General features: G+C 43.7%; 1 protein-coding gene across 1 annotated transcript; it reads left to right on the top strand.

Annotated features, from left to right (window-relative positions):
• Positions 1-847: 847 nt before the first annotated feature.
• LOC308165408 (acyl-coenzyme A oxidase-like protein) lies at positions 848-11,647 on the top strand (the record flags this gene model as incomplete). The annotated part of the gene is made up of 8 exons (XM_080539566.1): positions 848-859; positions 1,116-1,126; positions 1,828-1,944; positions 2,366-2,519; positions 3,711-3,800; positions 6,002-6,246; positions 8,546-8,657; positions 11,540-11,647. The coding sequence occupies 8 exons, from the start codon at positions 848-850 to the stop codon at positions 11,645-11,647; spliced, it is 849 nt and encodes a 282-aa protein (XP_080395692.1).
• Between the last annotated feature and the right edge of the window lie 1,263 nt (positions 11,648-12,910).

Here is a 12,910-nt window from a genome sequence, read left to right as displayed (position 1 = left end):
GGATTAAAAAAATAAAATTAAAAAAGTCCATTAGAGGTGAGCAAATGTAATGCGTTGCTATCCGGTTGTTAAGCCTGACGTCAAACGTGACGTTTTGCAATAGCCGGCCGCGCTAACCGCAACACCAAAACTTTTGGTCCAAAAGAGTTATCTCCCTTGGCGTAGACTTTGCTAACGGGGTGGGAACCTTATTCAGGTTCTCTGGTGCGATGCCTCCTACCTCCTTTCATGCGCGGAAATTCCATCCTTCCATGCGGGTGGCGAACCCAGAACCTTCTGCGTACCAACCGGCCGCGCTAACCACTACACCAAGACAGCTAACCCGCTTGTTTAAGATTTTTTCGCCTATTTAAGTTTATTTTTTATTATTTTATTATTATTTATTTTTTAATTTTTTTAATTTACGTGCTTACGTTCCCTCCCTATGATGATGATTATGATGAAGAAGAACATGATATAAAAAAACGTGATATAAGAACATGACAATGATAGTGAATCCGCTTGTTAAGTCTGACGTCAAAAGTGACGTTTAGCCATTTCCGTGTCCAAACCAGAAATTCCCTGCGCCAGAGTACCTCTGAACTACAGCGGTAGAATGACAGTTTAATCGTTTTTTAGACTCGGATCTATTCATACAACAAGGGACACAATACTTTCCCGTTTTCTCCATATTGTCAGGGTATTTGAGCCTCGGAAAAGCGCTATATAAATATAATTTATTATTATTATTATTTCTCCATTTCGAAGACAGCGCCTCAGCCAACGTTGGCCCCGGAAACACGTCACGACTTAACAAGCGGTATCCTATGATGCCGGTAATGTAAATATCAAATCAAAAATATCCACAATGATGAAAGAAGTAAACAAGTAGCGAGTAGCGTCCATTTATATGGAATTTGGGCCATATGGCCAGTTTTATCTGTTGAGGTTATTTTTTACCTGTTCCAGCCACCCATGCAATCTGTGTGTTGGCTGTGTTAACACTTTGAGTTACTGTATGTAACCATCGTTAGCTGTATGTGCAGAGTTGAGTCTGTTGAGCTGTTGAGGAGATGTTCCCGTGATGTTGTGTTTTAGGACTTCCCCTGTGTAAACAGATGTGTGCTCCCCCCCAGTTCTCCCTTTGGTGTGTGTGTGTGTGTGTGTGTGTGTGTGTGTGTGTGTGTGTGTGTGTGTGTGTGTATTGTGTGTGTGTATTGTATTGTATTGTATCGAATATGCATTTATATTTCCACTTCAGTCTTTCTGCCTAAACCACCTCATCCTCCTCACACCATGTCAGATCATAGAGTGGGTAACACCAACATATGACACCACCAGCATCCCCCACCCCCACCCCCCTTCCCTGACACTCTCCCCCGCCAAGACACCTGTGCTGGTTTAGTTCCACTCACAAAGAAACAACTTTGTAGTGCCTTCAGAGCAGCAGGTGCATGCTTCTTCTCGTGTGTTTGTGTGACCACAACTCAGCGCACACACACACAAACTGGTCTTCCACCACAACTACACACACACACACACACGCACACGCACACGCACACGCACACGCACACACACACGCACACACACATCATTCATACAGCATATTCTCTTCCATTTACCCCCTTACACCCTGTGTATCACTTTCCCTTATCTCCCTCCCCTCTGTCTCCTCCCCTCTCTCCCCCCTCCTCTCCTCCCCTCTCTCCTCTCCTCCCCTCCTCTCCTCTCCCCATCTCTCCTCTCCTCTCCCCATCTCTCCTTCCCTCTCCTCCCTCCTCTCCTCCCCTCTCTCCCCCCTCCTCTCCTCCCCTCTCCCCCCTCCTCTCCTCCCCTCTCTCCCTGCAGTCGTCGTCAGTTTGGGCCTAAGGACCAGGATGAGGTGAAGATCATTGAACACCAGACCCAGTATCTGAGACTGATGCCTCACCTGGCTGCCGCCTTGGCTCTCACCTTCACTACCAGGTAATATTTACATTAATTAGCATAATTAACATTACACATCCAAAGTGACTTACAACACAGTACATTTGTCTGAGTGAATCATCTATACATCAGTCATGATAAGAAAAAACAAATCTATACCTAAGACCAGGGGGCACTAACACACAGCCGAGGCACACTTCTTTGAAACATGCGTAGACTTTGCTATTAGACATTTGTGTTGTTATTATTATGAAAAGAGAGCTCTAACTGACTCCACTAGATGGCAGCAGTGTCTCTATATCAGCCCACGTCCAGTTAATATTCTCATTATCATTTTGTATGAGCTGTGTGTTTTAATCTGAAGGGAAAATGAAGTGTGCGTTTGTGTCTTGGTGTTTCTGTGTCTCGGTATCTGTATCTGTATTTGTGTGTGTGTGTGTGTGTGTGTGTGTGTGTTCAGGTATGCAGCGCGTATGATGGACGACGCTCTGTGTAAGGGAGAGGACCTACAGAAGAGCCGTTCTCTGCAGGCTCTGGTGGCTGGACTCAAGGCCTACAGCACCTGGCAGAACCTGGCCTGTCTGCAGGACTGCCGCGAATGCACCGGGGGCATGGTGTGTGTTTGTGTGTGTGCGCGTGCGTATGAGTGTGTGTGTGTGTGTGTGTGCGTGTGCGTGTGCGTGTGCGTGAGCGTGTGCGTGTGCGTGTGCGTGTGCGTGTGTGTGTGCGTGTGTGTGTGTGTGAGCACGCGGGCAGGCGTGCGTGCCTGCCTGTGAGTGTGATAACAGTACTGATGTTACATAAGAGTATCTGTCCCATGTGATTTTGTAATGTACTGTATTGTACCAGCTGTGTGTGTATCTGTGTGTGTGTATCTGTGTGTGTGTGTGTGTGTGTATCTGTGTGTGTGTATCTGTGTATCTGTGTGTTAGCGCGTCCCTGTGAAACCACAACTCTGCACCTCTAACAAGATGAAGAACACATTTCCTATACATCTCATCTTACACACACACACACACACACACACACACACACACACACACACACACACTGCTGCACGTGTTTGTGTGATGCTATGACATTTACCTGCTAATTTTGCTGCTTTCCAAAAAATTGGATCTGACATTATCAACTGTGAGAATGTTGACCTCTCAAATGTAACAAGGTTGATTATTGAAATTCTGATCCTTATCATTTTGGAACAAAGGCCTAGGCAAAGATTGCTCTGTTATGGACTGTTTGAAGTCCCATGGTGGCATGAGCATAAGTAAAGACGTCACACGTGAATCCCTTCACTGTACAGGATAAAACAAGTGTCTTGGTAGATCACCCTGTATCAGGGGAGGCTGGTGGAGGCGGAAATCAGAGGATGGGCCCATTGTAATGCATGTAATGGAATGAGGAATGATGTCCTCCCGATTCTTACCTCTACCAGCCTCCCCTGATCTCTATCCAGCGGTTATGTTCCAATATCCGCACTAGCTAGCCATGCAGTCGAAGTGGTATCGTGAGCTTAAAATTATAAAGTTCTATCTCCGTTTAGGGTAGTTCAGAGATATTGAGCGTCAAAGTTTTTACATTCCATTATGTTTTGTGAGATGGAACCTTTGTATTTTATGAATTACTAACTCAAAAATGTCAACATTTTAAAAATAACACCACACAGGCATTAATAAACACCTAATGGATCATGGATTATGTAAAAAACTCAATTTTGACAAAAATGGAGATAGAACCTTATAATTCTGACGTCACGGTATGCTAACGTGGATATTGAGCGTTGTTGTGTTGTCCGTCTCTGTCAGGGTTTCATGATGGAGAACCGCATCCCAGGTCTGAAGTGTGACTCTGACGTCTTCGTCACCTTCGAAGGGGACAACATGGTCATGCTACAGGTAAGACAACCAATGACGGGGCGCTTAGGTGACCTAGCGGGTTAAGCACTGACCATGTAACCGCAGGGTCCCCGGTTCGATTCCGGCCGGGGGACATATCCTGCATGTCATCCCTCCTCTCTCTCTCACCCATCCGTCCTGTCTAAATCTTCACTGAACGGTCAATAAAAATGAAAACAACAACCAATGACTTGACTAACAAGTCAACTGAAGGTACTTTCAGTCACCGAGGTGTACCGTCTGGTCTACCACCCTAATGCTGTCCTGCTTCGCAAGGGAAGGATAGCAATTTAGCAAATTCGGTTTGGTTCTTTATTATGTTTACACTGTCAAATATGTTGATTTGTTGATCTGAAGGCGACGCACATTTCTCATAGACCATTGGAAGAAATACATAACAAGACAGAGACAGGCAGGCAGACTGACAGACAGACGACAGAAGAAGCTCAAAGAAAAACAGACCTGACAGATGCTCCTTTTGTCCTACATATTGTGGGACTGGAATGAACCTCGATACTAGGAAAACTAAGCAGAGAGTTAATCAGAAATTTGATAATAGGATTGACACTGGAGTTTAGGGGTAATTTCTATCTGTTTCCAACAAAATTAGATTTGGGATAAACTTGTTTTGTACATGGAACTGGTGATTCGATAACCAACAGCTAATTGGGATAAGGGGGATTTCTTCTTTTTGCACAGATGAAGTGGATAGTGGAGCTGTGTAGCAATGTGGCCTGGGGGCAAGAGTGATGGGCGCACACACACACACACACACACACACACTCTTATATACAGTATACACACACATACGCACACAAACAAACACATGCACAGTGGCCTTAGATTTATTTTTTTGATAGGATAGGAACAAGGTCAGTATTCACACTGTTCAGTAATGCCGCAGGAGACTCCAGGGATTACGCACAAATCTGATTATCTCATCAAATACAAACATGGATTCATCACAAACCCTGAGAAAAACTTAAAGTTTAATATGAAATCGTGAAATTAATGAAAGGATGTTGTAGAGAATGATTGATTATGGAGACAGGTCACCAACCTCCAGTGAGAGAGTTCATAGAGGGTTCAACGAGTTATTTTACAGTGGTGAAACATGATTACTGTATACAGTATTTACAGGTGATTTGCAGGTGATTTTGTGTTAAATGTAATACATTGCTATATAATCAGAATGTTCTACCTAGATATTGATGGTTAGTATACAGAAGTCATTATTTACCCATCACCCTGGCTTACTGTATGTAAGCCATTACCCAAACTGTCATGAACCAATCACAGATAACTTTGGTTGATTTATTCGTTGAAGTTGTCAACAAGATAGAGTGAAGGTTAAAATAGGGCATGTGGTAGTGTAGAAATGTACTGAACTGTCTGGACTAGAGTCACAAGGAGAGCAGTAGAGGAGAAGATGAGTACAGGAGTCCTAAACCAGACCCATTCAGTTAGGTGCTGACCTTAAAAGAGGAGTCAGGGGTGCTTAGGTGGCGTAGCGGGTTAAGCGTTGACCATGTAACCGCAGGGCTCCCGGTTCGAATCCAGCCGGGGACATATCCTGCATGTCATCCCTCCTCTCTCTCTCACCCATCCTTCCTGTCTAAATCTCTACTGTATCTCTAAATAAAAAGAAAAATATGAGTGGGACTGCCCCACTCCGAAAAAATAACTTAAACTTTTTTTTTTTTTTTAAATGAGGAGTCAGACCACAGATGACCCCAACTGACAGCATCCAATCACAGTTGACCCAAACTGACATGAACCAATCACAGTTGACCTAAACTGACACAAACCAATCACAGTTGACCCAAACTGACACAAACCAATCACAGTTGACACAAACTGACACAAACCAATCACAGTTGACACAAACTGACACAAACCAATCACAGTTGACACAAACTGACACAAACCAATCACAGTTGACCCAAACGGACACAAACCAATCACAGTTGACACAAACGGACACAAACCAATCAGAGTTGACACAAACTGACACAAACCAATCACAGTTGACCCAAACCGACACAAACCAATCACAGTTGACCCAAACTGACACAAACCAATCACAGTTGACCCAAACTGACACAAACCGATCACAGTTGACACAAACTGACACAAACCAAATCACTGTTCATCACACATTGACCCCTGTGACCCTCTTGCCCCCTCCTGCCCTGTCCCAGGTGGTGGTGCGGGAGCTGCTGGCCCAGTACACCAAGGCCCTGGGTACCAGCATGGTGGGTGGAGCCATCAAGACCTGGAGCAACTCCATGTCCGACAGCCTTAGAACCAGGTTAGTAGCGCAGGCTGGGCTGGGCCAATCACGTGCACTCTCATTGGAGGGTCAGAATGCTCGACCTATCACGTGCACTCTCACCGGAGGGGCAGCAAGCCGGACTGGGCCGATCATGTGCACCCTCACTGGAGGGTCATGAGGCCAGACCAATCACTGTTTCCCTCAGGGCACATATTCTGTTTGGACCAGAGTTTTATGTGAGTGGGGACTCCTTTTCTTTCTGCACTGGGGTCTAGGGCGACCGGGCCGACTCACAAACACTATTCATGTTTCACTGTGGTTTTCACATCTTGATTAGTACATTAGCAACAGCTACATTCTGCTGGTGGAGATGTTTTTAGACACACTGGTGCTAAAACAGCCTCACACACTTATAACACCCACCAATCTCCAGTGAATCAGCCCCTCAGTGTCCAGGCTATTTCTGCCCAGGCCTGTGTCTTAATAGTCTGTTCTAACCGATTTATGATGGTGGGTTATTCTACCACAGAAATACCCCGAAATAAACACAGCCCGCTCAATAACCCCCTTCATCCACATTTACGTATTCTCATGCAGTCGTAACGTTTTAACACAGGAAGGGGTGATCATGTCTTCATTCTCACAAACAAGCACGTGGACTGTGTGTAATGACCTCGTGTTCTCTTGACACTGTGTTTTTCTTGCCAAGAAATTTGCCATTTGCCGACATGAACCATAAATCCGTTATGGTTATGGGTTCTCCAGTTGCCTTTAAGACAGCTTGACAGAGTCAAGCCTCTTCTGTCTTGCAGACATTTCATCCCCAAGCCCACCAACGACTTTCTCAGACAGCTCAAAACATTCAAAGTAAAACAAAAACCTCCTCCTTCAGTTCTACACCGCCATCATTGAGAGCATACTCACCTCATCCATAACAGTTTGGTACGGCAGCTCGGACAGTAGGCTAAATCACGGGAAAAAAACCGGTGGCGCTACCGATCCCTGGCCACCAAAACATCCCGTTTCAAAAACAGTTTTTTCCCCTCTGCTATAAGGACTCTCAACACCTGACTCACTGCACTAACCCTGCCAGACGTACTGCACTTTAATATAAGTTGTAAATATTGACTATGTTCTTGTCTTGTGGTTATGTGTGTACATGTCCATGTGATATTATGGACAATGTGTGCAATGTGTGTATGTTTTTGACACTGCTGTATTGAGCTGTTCCACCTGTACCGAAAACAAATTCCACCGACCTAGGTCGTGTGGTCATTAAACGATTCATTCATTCATTCATTGACACAGATTGTGTGTGTGTGTGTGTGTGTGTGTGTGTGTGTGTGTGTGTGTGTGTGTGTTTGTGTGTTTCCTCTGCATCTGCTTCAGAGCTTCCGACTATCACTCCAAAAATCCAATCCTCGACCTCCTAACCCAAGGAAATTGTTCTCCACATTTTCCACACTCCCCAACCCACCTCCTACCTCCGCCCTGTCTGCGGAAGACTGTTGTCACCTACTTTGAAAAGAAGGTCGATAACATCAACGGCTCCTTCTCTCTACCTCTCGCCCACACCCAACTGCTCTTCACTCGGTCTCTGGCTTATCAGCCTCTGGGGAACCGCCAATCTGCTTGCGACGCCGGCTCTACCTCCTGCACCACAATCCCTCTCCTCTATACAGGATCTATTCCAGCTGGCTTTAAGACAGCCCGAGTAAAGCTTTTCCCAAGGGGAAAGACATTTCCCCTTGGATGTCAGCCCACCACCTCCAGCTCGACCTTAACAACACTGAGCTGCTCTTCCTCCCTGGGAAAGCCTGCCCCTCTCCAAGACTTCTCCATCACAGTAGAGAACTCATACAGTGATCTCCGGTTTTGTGTTTTCATCATGATATTTTTCGATATAAAACGGAGGTATGATATATGGCAGATATGCTATATGGCAGTCTCACGCGCTTGTCTTGTTCCAGTTTTGCATCTAGCAAAATGCGCGATTCAAGACCCGGGTCGTAGCCATATACTGTATGTGTGAAAGTGAGCAACCAGGCAATTGCCCGGCTAATTCGGTCATGTGTGAACGATGAAAATGCCTGGCTGACGCGGGTTCGGGATTCCATGCAATTTACAGGGAACTGTGTGTGAAAGGGGCTTTACATTGCAATGAGGGCATACATTTTTCCAGTATATATATGGTCCCAGCGGGAATCAAACCCACAACATTAGCGTTAGCCATGCTCTACCGACTGAGCCACAGAGGACATCACCTCAACCATGTTTGTGTTTCTGATCCTACACACACTCACTCTACACACTACACACACACACACACACGCACACACACACACACACACGCACACACTCACCCACACACAGCTGGTACAGTACATAACAAAATCATAGTTTGTCATAGTGTGTGCTGATTGTGCAATGCTAACATTGACCTGTACCATGACGTCTTCTTGTCTGGTAGCTTCTTCGGCTTCAATGTGGACACAGTGGGGGACCTGCGTTTCCTGCTGAAGGCCGTGTGCTACAGGGAGAGGGTTCTCCAGCGCACGCTAGCAGCCAGACTCTACACCAAGGTCAGTCAGACCACAGGAGGTGCTTCTGCACTCTGAGAAAAAAGGGTCCCGAAGGGGGTTCTTTGGCTGTCCTTGTGGGAGAACTCCATGATATTTCCACATTCACAGAAATATAGTGCCATCACATAAGAAAGTCGATCTACCACCAATAGTTTCAATGGCAATACAAACTACTTTACTCAATTAAAACCGTTTTTTTAGCAACTAGAGTCCGACAGATTATCTCTGAGCACTGATATTATTGGCCTTTTGCACAGATATAGCACCAAAGATATGCGTCAGCCTTACATTCTGAAAAGAAAGAAAATCTGTGTTTATTAGTTTTTTCCAGAACAAAATATATACATTTTATAATAAGAATAAGAATAATAACCAATAATAATTATGCATGAACGTTTTATCAATCATAAACACATATAGGGTAATAACCCAGTATATAAATAGGTTAATACGGTGAAATAAAAGGTGAATGAAGTAAATAGCAAAGTTATTATAGGCCTTAAAAATGTGACAGATTTTAAAACATGTATTACATGTGGAGGTCCCTGTTCTGTTTGACTCTCGTCCAAGGAGTCCTTGGGCTGAAAAAGGTTGAAGTAGCTTTAGAGGGAGTCATGCATGGGGTAGGAAATCTAATTATAAAGAAATTAGTGCAGGTGCAAAAATAAGTGAACCTCTTCAGTCAATAGCGCGTGGCACCTCCATTAGCAGCGATAACTTGGAGTAAACGTCTCGTATAGCCACTAATCAGTCTCTGACATCTGTTTTGAGATATTGTTGCCTCCTCCTTACAGAAGTGAGCCAATTGAGTGAGGTTTGGGGGGTGTGTGGCATGAACTGCCCGCTGCAGGTCCTGTCACAGCATCTCAATTGGATTTAGGTCAGAATTTGACTTGGCCAATCCAAAACACAAATCTTCTTTGTGTTGAGGTATTCTTTGGTAGATTTGTTTGAATGCTTTGGGTCCTTGTCTTGTTGAAAGACACATTTCAGCCCAGCTTTAGCTCCTTGACTGATGGCTTGAAGTTCTTGAAGTTAAAAAATCTCCTGGTATACCTCAAAATTCATGGATCCCGTAACTCAATAAAACTACATAGCTAAAGAAAAAACACTCCAATCCATTAAAAAAAGTTATGTGTAATAAAGGGGAATGACACAGGAAAGGAGTATTGAACACACTAACTGAAATGGATTTAATACTTGAAGCCTTTGTTTCCAATGACAACGCTTCCTGTACGAAATAAAATCATCTCTCACAGTGATCAGGTGGGATTTTGTCCCATTCTTCAACACAGACAGTCTTTAAATCTTGAAGATTCTGGGAGGGCCGCTGGTGAATCTTGATCTTCAGTTCAGTTAAGTCTGGCGATTGGCTAGACCAGTCCAACACCTTTATATTATTTGTCTCTTGAACCAATTGAGAATCTCCTTTGCATGTTATGGATCGTTGTCTTGCTGGAAGATCCACTCGCCTCTCATTCTCATCATCCTGGTCGATGGCAAGAGATTCTTCTCAAGAATTTCCCGGTACATGGCTCCATTCATCTTCCCTTAGATCATTTGGATTCCACCAGTACCATGTGAAGAGAAACACTCCCATAATAACATGATGCTTCCACCTCCAAACTTCGCTGTAGGTATGGTATTTTTAGGATCATATGCAGAGCCATTTCTCCTCCAAACGTGGCACGTCATATTGTTGCAGAAAAGTGAGATTTTTGTCTCATCTGACCAGACTACATTCTTCCAGTAATCCTTTTTGACAAATGTACCTGCTGCTTCCAGCTCTTTCCGGAGCTCTGCTCGAGTGGTCCTTGGCTCTTGGGCTACTCTTCTGACTAACTTTCTGATTGCCCGGTCAGAAATCTTGTGAGGAGCTCCTGTGCGTGGCTGATGGTCAAGTGAAGTTCCTTCTTCCACTTACGGATAACGGCCCCAATGGTGCCTATAGGAACATCCGTCGGTAACCAGTGCTATAGTTACTATGTTGCTCAACAATCTTGTTGTGAAGGTCTTGGGAGAGCTCTTTGCCTCTACCCGTCATGAGATGTTTCTTGCAAAATATTCATCTAGCAAATTATTGATTTACTTGCATTCAGAGGTGGGAAAGAGTGGAAGTACTTCCCCACCAACATGCACTAACCCAACTGATTCAAATAAGCACAGGTAAGAGAACTCATTGGTGGTATAAGCTTATGGTTTAGTGCTTTTTTCGGACTGTTTTCAACCCTTTTTTCCTGTGTCATTCCACTTCATTGCACATCGCTTTTTTATGGATTGGAATGTTACAATTTCTTTAGCTGTGTAGTTTTATTGAGTTAATACCAATTATTTGGTCTACATTTCATGTGAATAGCTGCAATGGAAATATGTTGAATTAAAATATTGTTGATGTGTTGAATACTTGGTGAGCTTAGAATTTTTACATTCCTTATTTTTTTGTGAGATGGAAATTTGTATTTTATGAATTACTAACTCAAAAATGTCATCATTTAAAAAAATAACACCACACAGGCATTAATAAACACCTAATGGATCAGATTATGTAAAAAACTCAATTTTGACAAAAATGGAGATCCTAGAACCTTATAATTCTAACGTCACGACTTATTTCCCCCACTGTATATGCACTGTTTTGTATACACAGAAGTATGATGAGCACCTGTTTCATTTCGTATGAACCAGCTGGCTAGCAAATCTCAAAAGGGTTCTGCATGGAACCCAAAAGGGGTTTCCCACAGGAACAGCCAAATAACACTGGTTGTAGTGGTCCTTGGCTCTCTATGTTGATATTATACTGTATGGTTTGATGACATAATTGTTGCTTTGGTTTAAGAATGAATGTATTGACAAAGTTGCCCTCTCTTCGTTGTGCCTTGCAGTTACAGAAGAATAAACAGGAGTTCTTTGATGCCTGGAACTCCTGTCTTCATCACGTGACCAGTCTGGCCCTAGCACACATACACAGAGGTGGGTACTTCATCACGTGACCAGTCTGGCCCTAGCACACATACACAGAGGTGGGTACTACATCACGTGACCAGTCTGGCCCTAGTACACATACACAGAGGTGGTCTTAGTACATATTTCTTCTCTTTTTATTTGGATTTCAAATCCTCTGATTCCAAGTTACTCACGAGGTTTTTAAATGTTCCAAGAGAAATTAATTCTCTCAAGTTCAAAGTGCTCTGTAATGAATTCCAGGCAGCGGGCGCAAAGTGCATGAAGGAATGCTTGCCGAATTCAGTGCGAACTTTGGGGACATTTAGGAGATAACAGTCGTTGGAACCTAACGACTAGGGAAAGTGAAAAGCTATTCAGCTTTCTCTAGAGACTCTACTCTACTCCCGGTCGTACCATTTGTTTACTTTATTGGGGATGCTTTAATCACTCATCTACGGCTCAACGATAGCTTCTAATCGCGTCAGTCACGTTCTTGTTAAACACAAGAAGTCATTCAAAGACGGCGAAATTGTGAAAAAAGTGTTTCTCGAGGCTGCAGATTGCCTTTTCGATGACAGATCCACAGAATCAAGGACCCCAATTGAAATAAGCCAGTGGCTTTCTTGGGTTTTTATCCTGTTAGTTGACCTTGTATGTAATAAGTACTTTCATGTACCTACTTCTGCAAATCTTCTAATAAAGTTTTCAATCAATCAATCAAAAAAAGTGGCTGATGACCACCTTGCAAGCCTGCCTACAGCTCCCTGACTACGAGAAACTAGCTCCCAGTGCCAGGTCTCCCACTAAGGTTAGAGGAATGCATTTATTTCCTCCCTTCAAACTTAGGGAACTGCCTGTTTTGTATCTGGTTTACTTTTCTGTTTGGCACTGCAGACTGGCTGGAATTAAGATTGACTACCAGATTCAGATTCATTTATTTATTCAAGGGACAGTGCATATTAATAAAACGAAAATAAATTGTAAATACGCCAGAGTTAGGGGAAAATATGGGCATATGTGGTTACGTATTTAGGGATTTTAACAACTAGTCCTATTAAGAATCCTGGTCGTGTTTATATATTTAAGAAAAATAGTGTCCGAACGATGATCAAATGACTTTTCAAATTCCCCAAGCACAAGTCATGCATTGAATGTAACCAAGTGCTGAACAGTATTAAGTAAACCACAATACATTTGTGGGTGTCCGCGTCATCGTTATTGAAAAACGCACCTAATCACCGACCACACGACTCCAAAACACCCTCCCAGCGCTATCGTCTCGTCACCGTCTCAGCTCACTAATTCGTCGT

This window comes from Nansenia antarctica (assembly GCF_963989245.1).
Source record: "Nansenia antarctica genome assembly, chromosome: 9".
Lineage (NCBI taxonomy): Eukaryota > Metazoa > Chordata > Actinopteri > Argentiniformes > Microstomatidae > Nansenia > Nansenia antarctica.
The sequence above is the reverse complement of the archived record's forward strand: the minus strand, read 5'-3'. Positions and strand labels throughout refer to the sequence as shown.